The following is an 18,732-nucleotide window of genomic DNA, read 5'->3' as shown; positions in this document are numbered from 1 at the left end:
ACCATTGCCAAGTTGCCCACTAAAATGTGATTAGAACAAGATTATTCAGGAAATTTTTATTTTGTCACTTATCAAAAAAAAAAAAAAAAATTATTATTTTATCAAACTATGGTAAATAAATAGTTTTAAACATATCTTCAAATTAATGAATTGGTTTAATAGCATTCCAATGAAATAATATTTCATGAAAATGATTAAGGGTTTTCTCAAAAGATGAAAGATGTGAGATATTTTTTCACATAAAATTCCTTAAAAGACATGGTATACCTTTGTTAATATTTGGATCACTAATCTCCTTGTCCATCTTAATACTATCATGGTTGCCATAGTAGCTTGACTTGTTAGACTTTTTTCCAGAACCTCTCAATAAATCAATTAAATCTCAATCTTTTAGGCATGAGGTTGGATACATAATGGTTTTTTTTTTTTTTTGCATAAAATCATCATGAAAACTATTCCAATTAGATGTTTGTGTAGTTTGAGGCATGGACCTTTCCTTTGTGTTTGATTGAATCAAGTAGTTCAAAGTGTTTTCTGGTTTGGCTATGTTCCTCATTTGGTCCAGGTTATCTCTCTGTTTCTTTATGAAGAATTTGTGTACCTTCTTTAGTTAAAGTTATGTCATTCATTCAAAAGAACTAAAAATAATAATCAAAATCCCATTGTTGCATTAAAGAAATTCAAAGGTGATGGTTGCTCATAATACAAAGAAGATATTGCAACATGTTTTAAATATATATTTTTTTGATAGGTAAGTTACACGTGCATTTGCTAGGTGTTAAGCCCCTATCTCAACTTCCACCTACTCTGTCAAATATATATTTATACAAGTTAAAAGATAGAAGTTTGCAATAAAATGTAGCAAAGATCACTTTTGACATTAATTTTTTTTTTTTAATAAAAAAACAAGTACACTGATGGCAACAAATTGAACAATGAGGGAAATGCAACTCGATTGACCAATGCTCTTAAATAATCTCAAGAAACTGACCTTGTTCCCCCCAAAATATTGACTCAAGAAAATGGCCCAATCATGAGTTGTCAGTAAAAAAAATATCTCATGGATTTAATTATTGTCAGATACACACCACATGTAATACACAACCATTTGAAGCATTCAACAATAATTATATTTACTGAATTCTCTACAGGTTTCACCATTGTATAGACATATTATGAGAGAGAGAGAGAGAGATTCACACCTTCAACGTATGTTCATGTGCTATACTGCCAAGAAACTTTAAGTTGTGGGAAAATGCTACAAGACAAAGACATATATTAAAAAACTTGGAATAGTGATTAATAGCTGCTAGTCTAGAAAAAGAATAGTGAGGATAAAGAAGAGGGATACCAATAACAAAATTTACAACTTACACCAACAATATGACATGTACTGGTACTAATTATCAACACAACTCTATACTTATATAGGCAATAGATACACCAAAATGAAAGTGTCAGCATTTGAGGCATTCCCATTATTGATAGGTTCATTAGCAAAAAAAAAAAAAAAAAACTATTTGGTGAAAATTTAACTAATACATCTGCTGATCTGCAGATAATTTTCTTTATTAGTAATTTACATGTGCACTTGGTCTTATAATAGATACACCCTACTTATATAGGCGATTGATACAACCAAATGAAAGTGACACATAATTTTTTATTTAAATAAGATAGTGATTGCACATGTACCCATAATCTTAAATCGACAACCTCACCCGTCACTTTTCTTTTATAAAAGTAGTGCTTCACTCACCAAACAAACAACCGTGGCGTTGTAGAGCACATTACAGGTATAATAAAATTATTGAGAAAAAAAAAATCCAAAAAATAGGTCCCAATTTTATCTCTACAAGTAATGCAGCACTTCTCAATTGATTTCAATTGCTTTTACTCCCTTCAATCTTAATTAGTGCTTGTCAATTATAAGAAACTATAAAATTGTTGAAATTTAATAGGTGCCCAATTCCCATGTGTTTGCTGCATCCCTTCAAATAGCAAACAGGTAAATGGTGGGACTCGGGACTTTACTAGCGTTAACACTTATTGCTTAAAGCACCACTTTGTTTCTATGGATCCAACAGGCCAAAGAGTGTGGGAAAAGATGATAGGAATAGAGTTCCCAATTCTCACTAGCCATTTAGCTTCTATGAGAAAAGATCCCATGCATTCAGTCTTATTCACAAACTTAGTAATCCCAATACTTTTCAACTGAAAATCATCTTCCATTGGCAACCTCTCCCAAGTTTCCAACAATTAGTTGCTTAAGTAGTCTTATGATGAAATCTGTTATGTCAGTTCTTTTCTAGTAAGACCTAGCATGGATTTATTATGTAAAAAATAATGAAATATCACCAAAAGAACCAAAATCTCTACAAACACCTATCTCAATTTTTTTGGCAAAAAAAATTAAGATAAATAACACCTACAAGACATATCACTTATCTTATGTTTTAAATCTCTTTTGCTCATTAGGCAAGGTTCATAAGTTATGAGAATTTCATTTATCTTGTCCAAAATAGTGAACATCGAAAAATATCTTAACAAGATTGGTTGGCACTTGTCAAGCAGACCAAATATCTTTTTGGATTAAAAGAATCAAATTATTGTCTCAGTATTTGATTTCAAAATGTGAAATTACTCTTAGTACTTCAAAGCTAGAAGCACTTCCAAAGATGACATCTTGAACACAACGTAAATGAGTTACCCACCTTTAAAGATGAAGAAGTGTAATATCTTGATGACCTAAACATAGGTATAGTCCATTGTAACAGCTGCTCCACATTCTTAGTCAAACATACAAATAAATAAAGATTTGAGACAATTAATCATTAGAAATGGATTTAACTTTCTCAATCATAATTGACTGAATAATAAAATTTTTGTTCATGCAATAGCAGAGCTTACATTTCACTGTACAATGCAACGTCTCTCCTTCTTAAGTGATGAAGTTGGCCTAGGAAACAAAAAGGGAAAAAGATATGGATTTTTGTAGCTATCAGATGCTATAAAATGGAAGGCAAAATTGGTTAAAGAGATTAGTAAGGCGGGGATCAGCAAAACAACTTTTGTACAGTGATGCCTCAGAGGTTTGAAACTCCCTTGAACCAAAAAAGAAGTAGCAGAAATAATCCTTTAGACGAATAGGCCCTTTCAAGATTTTATCACAATAAGCATTACATGATCCAACATGCCTTTATAGATCTAAAGCATTTTAATGTCTAAAAGTTGAACCTGAAACACCTAATCTACTTAATATTAAATCTAATATCATAAATGCAGAATACATTAAAAAACAACGATATAACTTGAAAAAATATATATAATTGCACAGAACATAGAAATCTCATTCACATCCGTCTTTTAACTAGTAAAGGATATGATTCTTAATTGTTGTGGGAAATTTCTCAAAAGTTGCATTTTCTTATGCTTTCTATCCAAATATAAAAGTTCTCAACAGTAAAACCACATTAGAAAAGATAGAAAATGGAAAAGAATAGTAAGCATAGGAGCAATGAGATCAATAAAAAAAAAAAGTACTTTTAGTTAGAAGATCAAGGTTTGGCTGCAAGCAAATTCAGGTTTAAATGCACGCTTTTGTTGTACTTGGTTTGATGATGTAGAAAAGAAGTATGCAAAAATTCATAAGGAGAACTATAGATAAGCATTATAGAACCCCACAAATATGGCTATCATAAAAAATAAAGAGATTTCCAATTAACATAAGACTATTCAGTAACAAAATTTTGACTTTTCTCATAAGGAGGATAGTCTCATTAGATTTGACATTGCCACTGAATGCATGAGCATTTCTTTGAAACCAAAAATAATAAAACATTATAGACCAGGCAAGTTTGCATATGATGCATATAAAACTTTTACCCTTCAACTTATCTATATCCCACAGAACCACTTAATGCATGCTAATACATACCTGGTAAATTATTAGACACCATGACGTAAATTTCTCTTAAAGCCTCTTTGAGAAAGGATACTCAAACTCAACGAACAAGTGATGATTCCTACTTGCAAGGTAGATCCTGCAGAAGACGCATAACATGTCACCTTCATTATTTTCATAGCCCATCTCATGTGGAATGTCTAGTTCTCTAAGCAAGACAACAAAATAATAAGGGAATGTTAGAAATAATATATGAATGCCACGTCAATTTCTACCACTTCACTTCACGAAATCTGGTCCATATTTACTCCCAATCTGATTTACACCAGATGAACAGAACTGCAAGGTTTAGCAATTTCTTCTAAATATGATTTAATCTCACTATGTACCACTCACAACATGCTCAATGCATTATTTATTATTCTTTAATTAGAAGGAAAAATGCAACTGCACCTTAAACGGAATCAAACATTGAAGGAAATTAAACAATTACATACCAAATGCTGTTAAAAAGGAAGAAGAATGAATATGATAATGATAATAATGATAATAACAAAACAAATGAAATCAGGATAGCTTTCTTTGCTTCATAATACAGTGATACTCTACATAACATAACCCCACATTCATCTATCAAAACAAAAGATTGGAAAAATAGTAAGAGATCTTATTAAGTCTATTCCTTCAAGTTGACTTACAGCTCATCCAACTTATATATATATATATATATATATATATCTATATATAACCTCAATATCATCTTGAATCTTCATTCAAGTTGAACTCAAGTATTTCGGTTTTTGGTAAAAAAGTAACAATATACAGATTCAGCATACATAGCAAATGCATATTATAAAACCATCATAGATTCCAGTACATTTCAATATTAAGCATTGCATTCACCAAAGCAACAAAAAATGGACATGAAAAAACAAAAGCCAAATTGAATAACATGAAATTAAGAAGGGGAGAAATCAGGCCTTACTGTCAACAACAGAGGTCTTGAGCTGTTTCAAAACATTGAAGGTAAGCTTACTTGGCACATGATTATGCTCCAACGAGGCCAAACAACTGCATTACAATAAATAAATTAAAACAATCAAAATTTATTTTATAGATCATAGTTACAATTAAATTCATGATTTCCCAATAAATGGAGAGAGAGAGAGAGAGAGAGAGAGGCACCCAAAGAATGGTCCACTGTGTCTTCGAGGATATTCTCTAACATCATAATTATGTGTTGTTTAGAAAATGAAGAAGAGATTGAATAAGAGAAGAGCTCCATCTCCAAGGTTTAGAGCTCCGCTCTCTGCTGGGCTTTGCTGTCAACAAATTCTTCTTCGCTTTTGGAATCCTGTTCCAGCAAGTATGTAATTTCTTCCATTGTTAAGAACCCTGTGATCTGAATCTGAAGCATAAGAAATGGAGGAAGCAGGTAGCAAAGGCGGGAGCTCAGTGTCATTCAGAATGGAGGAAGACCCACAACCATTCATAGCACACGGAAGCGGCAAGCAAGGGACATCTGAATTCTGAGGATAGCAGGTGCATTCTGCATTGACCCCCAACCATTTTATGGAATCAGTGTGGTTTCCAAGCAAGTCATGAGAACTAAATGCTATAAACTCAACTTCAATGTGATTCTGTTCAGATAGTTTTCGTTTATTCAATTTCTCAAAGGATATAGACAATAACCACAGTTCCTCTTCTATCCAACTTTTAGCGAAAACTGAATCTATTTGTTTACACCCATTGATGGAAATTATAAAACCACAATCGACGAGCATATGTGCCCCCCCCGTTCGAAAAGCAATACAGATGGCTAATTTTGAAAATTTTTTACCAACCCAGAAGGATACGGAATTTCCAAAAGTCTGATGGTTGAATTTTAAGTCCTTTGGAATCTCTGTTACTGGTAGTGTAAGACGGTACAAAATTTCATATTCAGATTTAGATTTAGAGTCATGAATGGGATCCATTGATATGTTGCTTCTTGCACCTTCATGGAATCTATTCGGTAAAATCCCTAGAATTTCTCCAATCTGTTTAATTAAGCAAATACAGGAAATTGAAGTTTAGAAAAACAGGAAATTGAAGTTTAGAAAAGTAGAAAAAATATTTGATTATTTATTACCTAAACATAAAGGGAGAGGGAGAGAGACCTCACCTGAATCAATAATCTGCTAAATGATTGTGGATCCACCGACGGGCATTTGCTTACATACACACTTCTTACAGATTGTGGAAGCGTTGGAATTTCCCGAAGCCGCTTACAATATGCTATGTGAATACTTTCTAATTTAGTTAATCCGCTAATGCTTTGGGGAATACTAATAATATTGGAATCATCTATATGAAGTTCTCTCAATGGGAGGAAGTATTGAAAATCTAATTCAGTTATATCTCCATCCCAAGAGTAGAGCCACAGATATTCCAAGCTCCGAAACCCATATCCCGAAAAGCCATCAAAGGGATTGGTAGTGGGAACATCTATTTCCTCGGGCAGTTGCAATTTATTGCGGCTATGCAGAAAATTCCAAAGGTTTTCATTGTTAGATAGCTCTAAAATATGAAGCCCTTTGGTGAGATGCATGAACGATGAAGGCCATTCTCTAATACCACTATTAGCCATATTTAAACGCTGCAAATATTTCATTTCTGGGTGAATATCAGGAAACTTCTCAAGCCTTCCGCAGTTTTTTAGAGTCAAGCTTTGAAGGGATCTTAGCATGAGGAGGCTTGGAAGAATCTCAAGGTTTCGGCAGCTTTCGAGGCTCCAACTTTTAAGCTGATCAAGTTGGCCAACGGACTCATGAACCTCTCTTAAGTTTGTACAAAAAGAATTGGACAAAGACTCTAAGTTTGGGGCACAAATAGCAGGAAACTTCTCAAGCCTTCTGCAGTAACTTAGATTAAAATATTTAAGGGACCTTAGCTCGAGGAGACTTGGAAGAATCTTAAGGTCTCGGCAGTTTGTGAGGTCCCACCTTTCAAGCTTATCAAGATATCCAAACGACTCATGAACCTCTGTTAAACTTACACAGTCACGCATGTCCAAATTCTTTATGTTTGGGGCGCAAAATAAGGAAGGTAATTCTGTAATGAATTTACACCCACAGAGATTGACATTTTTCAATGCTTCAAATGTGCGGCCCTACAGGAAAAAAAAAAAAAAAAAAAAAATTATTTCCACAAATTTTAAAAATAACATTTAGGGTCCGTTTGGATACAGCTGAAAACTGAAAACTGAAACTGAAAACTGAAAAACACTGTAGCGAAATAATTTTTAAATGTGTGAATAGTATCGTGGGACCCATTTTTAATGAAAAAGTTGCTGAAAAGTGAAATTTGTGGATCTGTGAACAGTACACGATGTGTTGTGATTGGTCCAAAAATATTTGAAAAGTCAAAGTTTGCGACTACTGTTCATTGAACAGTGCATGAACAGTAGCCGCACCCCTCAAAACGCTCAAAAACGCGTGAAAAAAAAAAAAAAAAAACAAAACGTAAACGCAGACGCAGACTTTTCATCCCAATCCAAACGCAACCTTACAGAAATCAAAATTCATCATTTCAAAAAAAAAATAAAATAAAAAATCATATATACTAATACTCATACCTGTTTTAATAGTTTCTCCAATCTAATCTGACTATTCGGCATATTCAGCACAACAAGATTGGGAGGGTAAAATTTTAATGGCAAGGAAAAATCATATTCTGACCACTGAAGCAATCTTAACTCGTTGGGAAGATATTTAAGCTCTCTAGAAATTCGTACATTCTCAACTAAGAGAAATTTGAGATTTCTCATATTTTTGAAAGCATTAGCTTGCAATTTCACCAATCTTGGTTCAGGTGAGTACCACATTATGCCTCGAATTTTATTTGACCCCTAGATAGGACAAAGAATTAGTTGCACTTCATAATAGAATTTGACAAAAATATAACAATTTTAAAACTTTAAATGAAACATATATGATAAAATTATATTTTCTGCAATATTGAGGGAAAAACAATCAATGAAAAGTATTAGGAAAAAAAGACAATCAATGAAAAATATTAGGAAAAAAAAAGTGGAGCAAAAGAACTTATACCATGTTTTCGGTTAGCAATTTATATGCATCCTCATGACACCATATCCTGCTACGGTTTTCAAGCTCTTTGGATTCCCGTCGAACGATTTCTCTACCCATTTGTTGTAGCAAGTTATGCATACACAATATGCCCCCTATGTCAACAGTTATAAGACACTTATCAATGAGTTTTCTAATACCCGAATATGGATATAATTGGCAAGCCTCTAATATTTTCACAACTTTGTCCTTGTTAAATCCCCTAAAAAAACATGCAATATCAAGAAAAATAACTTTTTCTTCTTCTCCCAATCCATTATAACTTATCTTGAGCTTATCTAGAATTTTTTCATGTGGAATCTTCTTATACTTTTTGGATGCACATGCCCATTCATCTATACTTTTGTTATACAAATCAGAACCCATTATTTTTAGAGCTAACGGAAGGCCATCGGCTGAAGATATAATATGCTCTGCAAGATTTGAATATTCTTGTTTGGGTTCATTTTTTCGAAAGGCGTGCATATTGAAAAGATCACAAGCATCACATGGATCCAATTTTGGAACCTCATAAATTTTTATTTGAGCATATCTTTCAAGATCGGCTAGAACTTGTTTGTCTCTTGTTGTTATGATGACTCTACTTTCTGAAGCAAACCAGTTACAATATCCAAGCAAATTTTCTATCTCTTCTGACTGATCCACATCATCAAGAATTAAAAGTATTTTCTTATTGCAGAGCCTTTCTTGTATCATAGTGGTTCCTACACGTACACTATTCACCTTAACAATTCCACTACGTAAGGTATCAGTAAGCAGTGTCTGTTGTAATTGGATAATGCCAGCATCTGTCTTTGATCTTTCTCTGACGTTTTCTAGAAAGCAGCTTCCTTGAAAACGACCACGAATTTTATCATAAACAGCTATCGACATTGTAGTCTTACCCACTCCCCCAAGACCATGGATTCCTACCATGAAAACACCCTTGGACTCCATATCTAAATGCGATTCTATAGCTTCCACTCGAGAATCGACTCCAACTAGATATTTAGGAATAGCTAATTTCACGTGAATTGATTTAACTTTTAATATCTCTTCAATAATTCTTTTGATAAATTCAGATTCATATACACTGCAACAACAAAATCACAAAGCATTAAAAACAAATAATGAGTTGTAGTCAAAGTAAATATAAATATGTAGATCAACTAAGTTAAATATATCCAATTTTGTGCATTAAAAAATTGACATACTTTTAATTAAAGTAAATGGTATGTAATTTAAAGGATTGATTGATAATTATCATTAACACATTCATTATTATTATTATTATTATTTGGTTAGAAAATTAGAGTTGGGCTTTTAGCAGAAAATTGCACGGAAACTCCCTTAGGTGAGGAAACAAACTTATAATATGAGATTAAGAAATTTTGGAAAATTTTTCTAAGAATTAAATGAGAGAAACTTTTAATTATTAATATTATCCGATTAAATTCTTCTATTTCTACCCTTTAATAGGGAAAAAAAAAAGAATATATTCAAAATTTTACCTTAATATATACTTTTATAATTCGGCATTTAGTAGTCATAATAAAACAAGTAAAAGTTTAAACAAATAAAAGAACATAGAGTGTCACTAATTGATAACATTATCTGAGTAAAAATTATTCCATTGCTATCAATATCATCGATCTTTATAGCCTAACTACAAAGTAAGTACAAAAAGGGATATATATATATATATATATATATATATATATACATATAAAATACTTTCATAATTTGGCATTTAGTGGGAATACCAAAACCATTAAAAATTTGTAACTCATAAAATCACAGGTATTAGTTAAATACATACCCATTCTTGTATTCAAATCCAGACAAGTCAGCTACTTCAGTTAAAGCTTCCCTCCATCTCGTAACCTTCTCCATTTTGTCTTTGAATTTTGTCTCGTGGTTATCTAGTGCTTTCCCAAACTTTCCCTCCTTTTTTCTTACTTCGGATGGAGTCACTTTGTAGAAAATTGGATAAACCTTCAGGATCCGTCCAGTTTTTCTGCACTCAAGAATCTTGACAAGTTCATCCAAACACCAAGTAGAAGATGCATAATTTTCAGACAATACAACGATCGAAATCATTGACAGTTCAATGGTTATAAGAAGTTCCTTTGAAATTTCTTCTCCCCTCTCAAGATTGGTATCAAAGAAGGTGTTTAAGCCATAGCTAATCAAAGCTGTGTATAAATTGTGGGTAAATTCAAAACGTGTGTCTTCACCTCGAAAACTCAAGAAGATATCATGGCTCCATTGTCGAGTGGAAGAAGAAGAGGAGGTTAGTTTAGTTGGGGAAGCCATCAGTATGATCTGTTAACTCAAGACCGGAAAAGATCTAAAAAGAGGAGTAGAAGAAGGAAAGAAATATCAAATTAAGATGTAATGAAATGGGAATTATATATAAGAGATGAGTGAATGCGGGAAATTTGAAAGGTTTTGACTGTGATTGAGAAATGGTTAAAAGGATGATGATTTTCAAGAAAGTGTGCTGGAATAGAATCGAACTGGAAATTTGGAATTGATTGGGAAAAGAGAGAGTTTGGTCCTCACAGAGGAAAAGATGGTGAGAGAGTTGGAGAAAGAGAGAGGGAGGTTCTGGAATCAAGTGGAAAGTAAAGAAGAAAAGGGGAGGATGGAGATATATCATATATGGGTATACGTGTGTGGTGGAGAAAATATAAGAGAAAAAAAAGGAAAAAAAAAGAATAGAAAAGAGAAGACTTCGGAGGAAAGGAAGGAAAAATAATATAAAGAATAAAAAATGTTAATTTAGAAATGTTATTATAATATTTTTATAATAAATTTTAAGTAATATATTGTTATTAGCTAATATTTGATGAGTAAAAATATAATTTTAGTAGTAGGTTCAAATTAAAATTAATAACAACTTTTTATATAAGATTTTATTATATTTTTGTGAAAATATTATAAAAAATATTGTGAATGTAACACTTTTTATTGAAAAATATAATTGTTGAAAATAAATAGAGAAAGAAAAAATAAAGATTAAATAAAAGTAAAAAATGAATGAAAAAATAATATTTAAATAAGATAAAAAAGAATATAAAATTATTGAAAGCGTGGGTAAGTTCAAGGCAAATGTTATAGATAATTGTACAGATAATACAAAAATTTAGATAAGACGTAAGAGATGCTCTGATACTGAAATAGGCATTTAATCAAGATATCAAAAGTAGCACCGAACAATGGTGCAGTCAAGTCAATAAAGTGCTACCACACTCATGAGTCATGACTTACCTTTGCTATAATCAATAAAGTAGAGGTCCGTCCCTCTTCCACGAAGTTTCTGCGATGCAAATACTCCAACGAGGCTGTCCCCACACGTTTTCGATTTTCCATAAAGACAAGAAAGTGGGAATCCATTTTCCACACGTTAATGATGATAAATAATTAAATATCAAGCACCAAGGTTCATGATTCGGTGGGCGGCATTGGTTTTATTGGAAACTGAAAAAAAAAAAGTTTTCTTTTCCCTATTCAACTCTTCACAAAATAACATTACTCGTATTATTTGTATTCTAATATGGTCGTAAGAATACGTAATATAACAAACCAAAATTTCAAGATAAAAGAATTCTTGAGAAAAACTAATAGCCAAGATATTAAGAATTTATTAGTTGGATTAATTAAAATCTACTATTTTTTTTTAAATACTTTTAATTCTTCAAAGTAGAAGGAGAAAGGAAGAAAAGAGAAATAAAGACAGTAATTCTTTAATTTGGTTACCATGAAAGAAGAGAAAAGTGTAGAAGAAAATAGTTTAAAAAAATAGAGCCCACATGAATAACATATTATTATATGAAATTACATACTTAAATTTACAATGGTCATACCAGTCAAATGATTGTAATTGCTTTTTAAATTGCAGAATTCTTAGAGGTTTCAATGTGACAATACAAAACTATTAAGATTTTCTAAGCTACAGTCCTTACAACCAACGCTCAAACTGACAAATTCAGAGAAAATTTTGACCTTGTCATGAATAATGTTCCACATTGCAATATCCCAAGGAAAAACAAAAATTATATATGAATATTGTTCTCGTAACAGTGAAAATTTTCTTCTTTGATGTTTATAAAAAATAAAAATAAAAAGTGCACAAAATTAGTTGTAAATATATTTGAAAATTTCCCGTAATTATTCTTTTTCTTGGCATTTTATAAGTTTAAAGACCTTCTTATCACCTAGTTTTTGAGATGAAGCTAAATAGGAAGATGAAAAAAAAAAGTGGGGGCGGGGGGGGGGGGGGAACAACCATGTTTTACATTATCTGGTAGAATAAACATTAAAAAACGAACATCTAATTTTTTTTTTTTTTTTTTTTTTTTAAAGGCTAAGGTATAGATGCAAATGCAATGTTATCCATGTAAACCCTCCAACTTTCATTTACCCAACTGGATTGAGATCCCATGCAAGTATGCAACACCACATGAGGATTACAAGGTGTAATAATTTTGAAGGGCTTAATTTTGAGAGATGAAATTGAACTGGAAATTTGGAATTAATTGTGAGAAAAAGGGAGATGATCCTCACTGAACAAATATGAAAGAAGAACAAAATGACTATATCAAAACTGGCCTCTTAGCCTTAATGGTTTAAGCAAGTAAGGGCCACTAGACTCACTTCTTATCATCGATACTGACAATAGACAAGAATAGTGGGTAAAAAATAACCTCAAGACAATTATATGTTTATGATCACATTTTTTTTTTATATATAATATGTTTGTAATTATCATTCATTTAAAATATTCACAATTGTATAAATATACAATGTTGTGTACATTTAATATTTAGTCTATAATGTAAAATGTAAATAGGAATATAAAACTTAATTCAATGCAGCTAGAGATCCCTTTTTCCATGAAGCTTCTGCAATACAATTAAAATCTTCCAAACTAGGGTGTCCCCACACGTTTTGACAACGCCAGAGGCATGTACAAACCTCTTTATTACCATCACTTTTCTTGGTAAGAGTTTTGGAAATTGCTAGGTTTAATTTTATTTAAAATTTACACCAAAAATGCTTCTTGTCCACACGTTAAATGCGTCATTGCTTGAAATTTGTTCAATGCATAATTCTAAATGTTAATTACTACAAACGTGATATAGAAAATATAGTTTTGGATTTTACCTTCCTCCATGGAAGATGTAGGGCTTATAGAGCATCCACAGCAGTGGATCTATAATTTTAGCGGTTTAGCACCACCAAAACTTATTTTATTTATTTTATCTACATACATGCTACAGCAGTGAATCTATTTTAGCTTTCAAAATAATAAAATAATATAAACATCACAATAAAATAATATATCTACTACAATAAAATAATATATCCACTCCAAAAAAATAATACGTACTACTACCAAAAAAAACCACAAACAGCACAATCCACAACCACTGCCAAAGAACAACCACCCAACAACAACTACACAAACGGCACAATCCACTTTTCCACTACCAAAGAACAACCACCCACCAATAACTACACAAACCCAGACCACCATCAAACCCACCATCTGAGCTTGATCGAGAGAGAGAAGACTAGCCATCGCCATCACCATCGCCGTCGCCGATCATGCCATCGCCGACCCACTAACCCACGCCATCTACGAAACCCACCGACCCACGCCATCGCCGATCACGCCTCCATGAAACCCACCGACCCAAACGCCGATCACGCCATCCATAAAACCCACCGACCCACACTATCCACAAAACCCACCGACCCAATCGCTGATCACGCTATTCACGAAACCCACCGACCCACCCCATCGCCGATCACATGAAAAGAAGAGAGAAAAGATAGCGAAGAGGTAGAGAAGGAAGAGAGAGGCTAAAACTCTTGAGTCTGAGAGAGAGAGAGAGAGAGAGAGAGAGAGAGAATATTTTAATGGAAAAGGGGGAGAGAAGTTAAATAATATATATATATATATATATATATATTTTTTTTTTTTTTTTAACTTTGCGCTACAGTGCACATCTATAGATAGATGTGCACTGTAGTTGAACATCTAAATTTTTGACTTATGCCTCCACTGCTGCAGCGTGATTTTTGTGATCAGTGGTGCTAAAAAATAACAATATAGCTATTTAGCACCATTGCTGTGAGTGCTCTTATATATTTATATCAGTCAGGTATTTTGCTTGCTTTACTGGTTTTCCGCAAATAGTTTCAAATTTTTGAGGCAGCTTCCCATTCCTAGAGTCTGTTTGGATAGAACTTATTTTGCTGAAACTGAAAACTGAAAACACTATAGCAAAATAATTTTTAAATGTGTGAATATTGCCGTGGGACCCATTTTTAATAAAAAAGTTGCTGAAAAGTGGAATTTGTGGGTCCGTGAACAATGCACGAATGCACTGTTTACCGTGGAAAAGTCAACAAATGTGGGCTAAAAAAAAGAAAAAAAGAAAAGGGAAAACGCGAAAGAAGCAAAACATGGACGTGATAAGTTCGATCCAAACACATACCTAGTATCTGTAGATGTAAATCCATAGCTTGTTTGTTAGTTTAGAGCCCCTAATGCAGATTGTTTAACTTAATATATTAGCCAAGTAGTTACTTAAGTTAATTATTCAGATCTAAGGTACACAATAATATATCATATCATGCAAAGCAGCGAAAAGTAAAAAATACAACAATATGATGACCTAGGAAAATCAATTAAACCAACAGTTTCAAGGTAAAAACCTAGAGAAGATTTGATTTAGCTATCCTCAAGGTAAAACAAATCCACTAGTAGAGAATTGGAGTTTTTACAAAAGATTTAATCCTAAATCTATTACTACCTCTAGTAGTAACTTACTAACCTGACCATGTGCAAGCTCCTAATCCACGAACTCCTTCTCTCTTGGATTTGCAACACACAAGAACCCACGCTTGTGACTTTGAGATCCCACTCAAAGGTTTCAAATCACGGCTTGTTGATCTTTGCAGCAACTAGATTCCACCAGCACTTGATTGCAGATCTTGTTTCGGTAGATGCTTGTAGAATTAGAAGATATAAAACCTCTCAAATCTCATAGGAGTAACTCACAAGTCTTCCAAGAGTTTTCAAAAAGTGGCTAGGGTTTTCCTTTTAAACGTAGGAGTGTTGGACTGAAACCCTAAACGTCTTCGCAGGCTTGGGTCTGTTTAAAAATTTTGCATAAATTATTTTTCTGCTATTCTCGATCAATCAAGCCTCATCCTTCGATTGATTGAGCTTCACAGAAAATTTAATTATTTTTTCTACAGCTTGTACATTCTTGAGTTTTGACCTGTATAGCTTTGAGCAATGTCTAACACCTATCCTAGACATGTTTTTGTTCTCGGTTTGCCAACACATACAAGTTGAAATTCTAAACATTTAATCTTAAATCTTTAGAACCTAACAATCTCCTCCTTTGGCAATCCGTGACAAAACACACTTAAAAAAGAATTGCTCATCTCAAGAATTAGCCCAACTTACAGATTGTTACCCAAATACAATTCTATCACAATCCACTAACTATTAGTTGCTAGAATAGACAACAAATGAGAAAGAATTAGTCCTGTAAGTTCCTGAAACACTCAAAACAAACCATAAACACATGTGTGGAAATCACAGTATAAATCCAATAAATAAAAACTGAACTTGAATTCACAAAACATAAGAGATAGATAGAATATCAAATGAATAAACATCAAATAAACTATCATAGTCAATGAACCAACAATGTTTGTGAAACAAGAACAATAAATCAAAAAAATATACATCAAAATCAATGAGAAAGAAAAATACATCAAAATCTCTCATCAACAAAACAACTAACCTACTCCGAACAAAAACTCTCCACTCTCCCCCTAAGTACAAGAGCCTATCCTAAATCCTACTCCCCCTTTTTGTTACGCATTGCCAAAGGCAACCATCAAGGATCAAAGGGTGGAGAAGGTGGAAAAGCACTCCTATCCTCGGTAAAATCTACTCTCAAGGCAGCAACCTCAGTGAGTAGCTCATTAATAAACTGTCTATGAGTCACCTGAGTAGTCATAAAGGCCTCCATCATGGCACAGAGTAAGAGAGGAGAGGTAACTGTAGGGTCAACAATATCATCATCACCAGCAAGATCCGCAGCTACAGTAGGATCCATATGAACCTCCTCAGTAGTAGGCTCATCACCAGAGGCAGAAGCTACAATAGAAGCTTCACCTCTTTGTCTCTATGAAGTCTCAGTGCTTAGTTCAACACTTTTCATCTGAGCCTGTCGCTGTCTGAGAAAAGTGGCTCTTATAGGGGCAATGATATGAACTAATTCTAGAGCAGGAAAGTCTTCTAACCCTAGAAAGTTCAACACGCTACATAGGAAAGAACAATTTTTGTGCTTTAGATTTACTCCTATAAATTTCAACAATGGTCTAAATGAATAGGGAAGGAAAAAACATGGACCCTTCTATGATGAAAGCATAAAGGAAAGCTCATCTATCTAAAGTAATGGTGTGAACGTGAGAGATAGGGAAGATGTTATGGCAAGCTATTCTTAAGTAAAGATAGTTAAGCTCAGTAAACTCACTTGAGTTTATCCTTGGCTCAAATCCGCAAGTTACTAATCTTCCATGGAATAAAGACATCACATCATCTATAAGAGGAGACTCAGTGTATAGATATGTGGGTCTACAAAGCAAAGGTACACCTAGAGCTTTAGAAACTACACGTTTAGTTATCCTAAACTCTTTACCTCTAATTCAAGTAGTCAAATAATGATCACCTATATCCTCAAAATAAACAGAGAGATTCAAGTAGAATTCTCTGATCAAGGCTGCAGGAGGGGGATCAGAAACATCATACAAAGATACCCAGTTCCTAGACACTAGACTCCTATGAATTGAAGGATCTAATCCATCTAGGACAATTTGTTTTTACCCCGAAATAGACCTAAACTTGGTTAAGGTCTCAAAAATTTCCTCAGACCTAGCTGTAGGAAACCTAACCCTATCAACTTGAGTAGGGGCTGAAAAGGATGTTGTGGTTCTATTGGCTTTGGTCTTATACTTTTTACCAATGTTAGGAGCCATGACTAAGGTTAAAGAAGAAGGAAAAACCAAAACAAAACAAAAACCAAGGGCAAACTGCATCAGATAGAGTTAGAACATAGAATAACATGAAATTTTGAAAACTATATGATGCATGATGCAAGTACACATATGATGCATGATCTAATGCTTTACAATAGTTCAATTTTATCCCAATTTTCAAAATTGACCAAGAAAATTAGAAATTTAGCAAAATCCCCAATTTTGAAAACTATATGATGCATGATGCAAGTACACATATGATGCATGATCTAATGCTCTACAACAGTTCAATTTTATCCCAATTTTGAAAATTGACCAAGAAATTAGAAATTTAGCAAAATGCCCCATTTTGAAACCCTAATTTTCCAAAAATCCATATATTGATCAATTGAACAACACAACAAGTATAAAACATGTTATAATTACTCAATTAAACAATATCATAAGCCAATTTTACTCAATTTCATCCAATTGAACAAAATCCCCAAATTCCTCCAAAACACATAAACCCTAATTTCAAAATTTTGTACAAATCATGAAAATTTTGAAATCAAAGCATGTGAATCATGTTTAAATGATGCATGAACAAAAACCCATCCAAAAAATTGGATCAAAACACTCATAATCATCAAAAACCCTAAAATCTTTTTGGTTCGAACTTTTGAAATTTTTTATGAAAATGCATGAATGCATGTAATATAAGAATAAAGAAGGGGTAAAAGTGTCTTACCAAGTGTTGAGGAAGAAAACCCTTGAAACTTTGACTCTAAAAAGGACAAAAAAAAAAAAATGAGTGAAGAGGAATCGAAAAGAATCGGAGAGAGAAGACAAAACTATGAAGAACATGTGATTTTTCCTTTTTGTTTTCAAAAAAAAAAAAAAAAAAAAGATTTTCGATCGGTCAAGAGGAATCGAGCCAGGAATCGAAAAAGGCTTAAAAATAGATTCGACTGATCGAGAGGAATCAAAGTGGGAATTGAAGAATGCCGAGACTTTTAGCCTTGAAAATTGAATTTGCTCTCAAGGCATCAACCTTAATTAGTAGCTTATCAATAAGATGTCCATGAGCTGCCTGAGTAGTCATTAAAGTCTCCATCATGGCACAGAGTGACAGAGGAGGGGTAACTGTAGGATTAGCAGTATCATCAACACCAGCAGGATCCACAGCTACAGTAGGATCCACATGAACCTCCTCAGTAGCAAGCTGATCACCAGAGGCAGGAGCTACAGTTAAACCTTCACCTTTTGGTCTCTTTGCAGTCCTAATGTTAAGTTCATCATCTAAGCTTGTCACTGTCTGAGAAAAGTGGCTCTTATAGGGGTAATAATATGAACTAATTCTAGATTAGGAAAGTCTTTTAACCCTAGAAAGTTCAACACCCTATATATAAACATAGGAAATAACAACTTTTGTGCTATAGATTTACTCCTATAAATTTCAACAACGGTTTGAATGAATAGGGAAGGAAAACACATGGACCAGTCTGTGATGAAAGTACAAAGGGAAGCACATCTGTCTAAAGTAATGGTGTGAACGTGAGAGATAGGGAACATGTTATGACAGGCTATTCTTAAGTAAAGATAGTTAAGCTCAGTAAACTCACTTGAGTTTATCCTTGGTTTAGATCCCCAAGTTACTGATCTTCC

General features: G+C 33.2%; 3 protein-coding genes across 3 annotated transcripts in view; all 3 read right to left on the bottom strand.

Annotated features, from left to right (window-relative positions):
- The window catches only part of LOC126692830 (lipid phosphate phosphatase delta), a 57,065-nt gene extending 46,416 nt beyond the window's left edge, over nt 1-10,649 (bottom strand). The window contains exon 1 of the mRNA XM_050388608.1: nt 10,383-10,649. The gene's annotated coding sequence lies outside the window, so the exon portion shown is untranslated. The remainder of the gene's footprint in view (nt 1-10,382) is intronic.
- Nucleotides 1-18,732, bottom strand: part of LOC126692837 (lipid phosphate phosphatase delta-like) — a 74,020-nt gene that overhangs the window by 1,496 nt on the left and 53,792 nt on the right. The window contains exons 9-13 of the mRNA XM_050388636.1: nt 4,890-4,975; nt 3,938-4,112; nt 2,911-2,959; nt 2,715-2,789; nt 1,203-1,258 (exon numbers count right to left, since the gene is read on the bottom strand). The gene's annotated coding sequence lies outside the window, so the exon portion shown is untranslated. The remainder of the gene's footprint in view (nt 1-1,202; nt 1,259-2,714; nt 2,790-2,910; nt 2,960-3,937; nt 4,113-4,889; nt 4,976-18,732) is intronic.
- Nucleotides 5,230-10,329, bottom strand: LOC126691190 (disease resistance protein RUN1-like). Its single transcript, XM_050386252.1, has 5 exons — nt 9,833-10,329; nt 7,996-9,106; nt 7,521-7,793; nt 6,069-7,055; nt 5,230-5,943 (listed from the first exon to the last, which is right to left on the bottom strand). The coding sequence occupies exons 1-5, from the start codon at nt 10,327-10,329 to the stop codon at nt 5,230-5,232; spliced, it is 3,582 nt and encodes a 1,193-aa protein (XP_050242209.1).

Source organism: Quercus robur, chromosome 7 (assembly GCF_932294415.1).
Source record: "Quercus robur chromosome 7, dhQueRobu3.1, whole genome shotgun sequence".
In the NCBI taxonomy this organism is placed as follows: Eukaryota; Viridiplantae; Streptophyta; class Magnoliopsida; order Fagales; family Fagaceae; genus Quercus; species Quercus robur.
Note: the sequence above shows the minus strand (reverse complement) of the source record. Positions and strands in the feature narration are given on the sequence as shown.

Excerpts from the sequence above, each read along its gene's own strand:
- LOC126691190 (XM_050386252.1), bottom strand. The coding sequence starts at position 10,329 with ATGGCTTCCCCAACTAAACTAACCTCCTCTTCTTCTTCCACTCGACAA. Across the intron at positions 9,107-9,832 it reads GGATTTGAATACAAGAATGG|TGTATATGAATCTGAATTTA; the intron begins GTATGTATTTAA and ends TTGTTGTTGCAG. Across the intron at positions 7,794-7,995 it reads AATTGCTAACCGAAAACATG|GGGTCAAATAAAATTCGAGG; the intron begins GTATAAGTTCTT and ends TGTCCTATCTAG.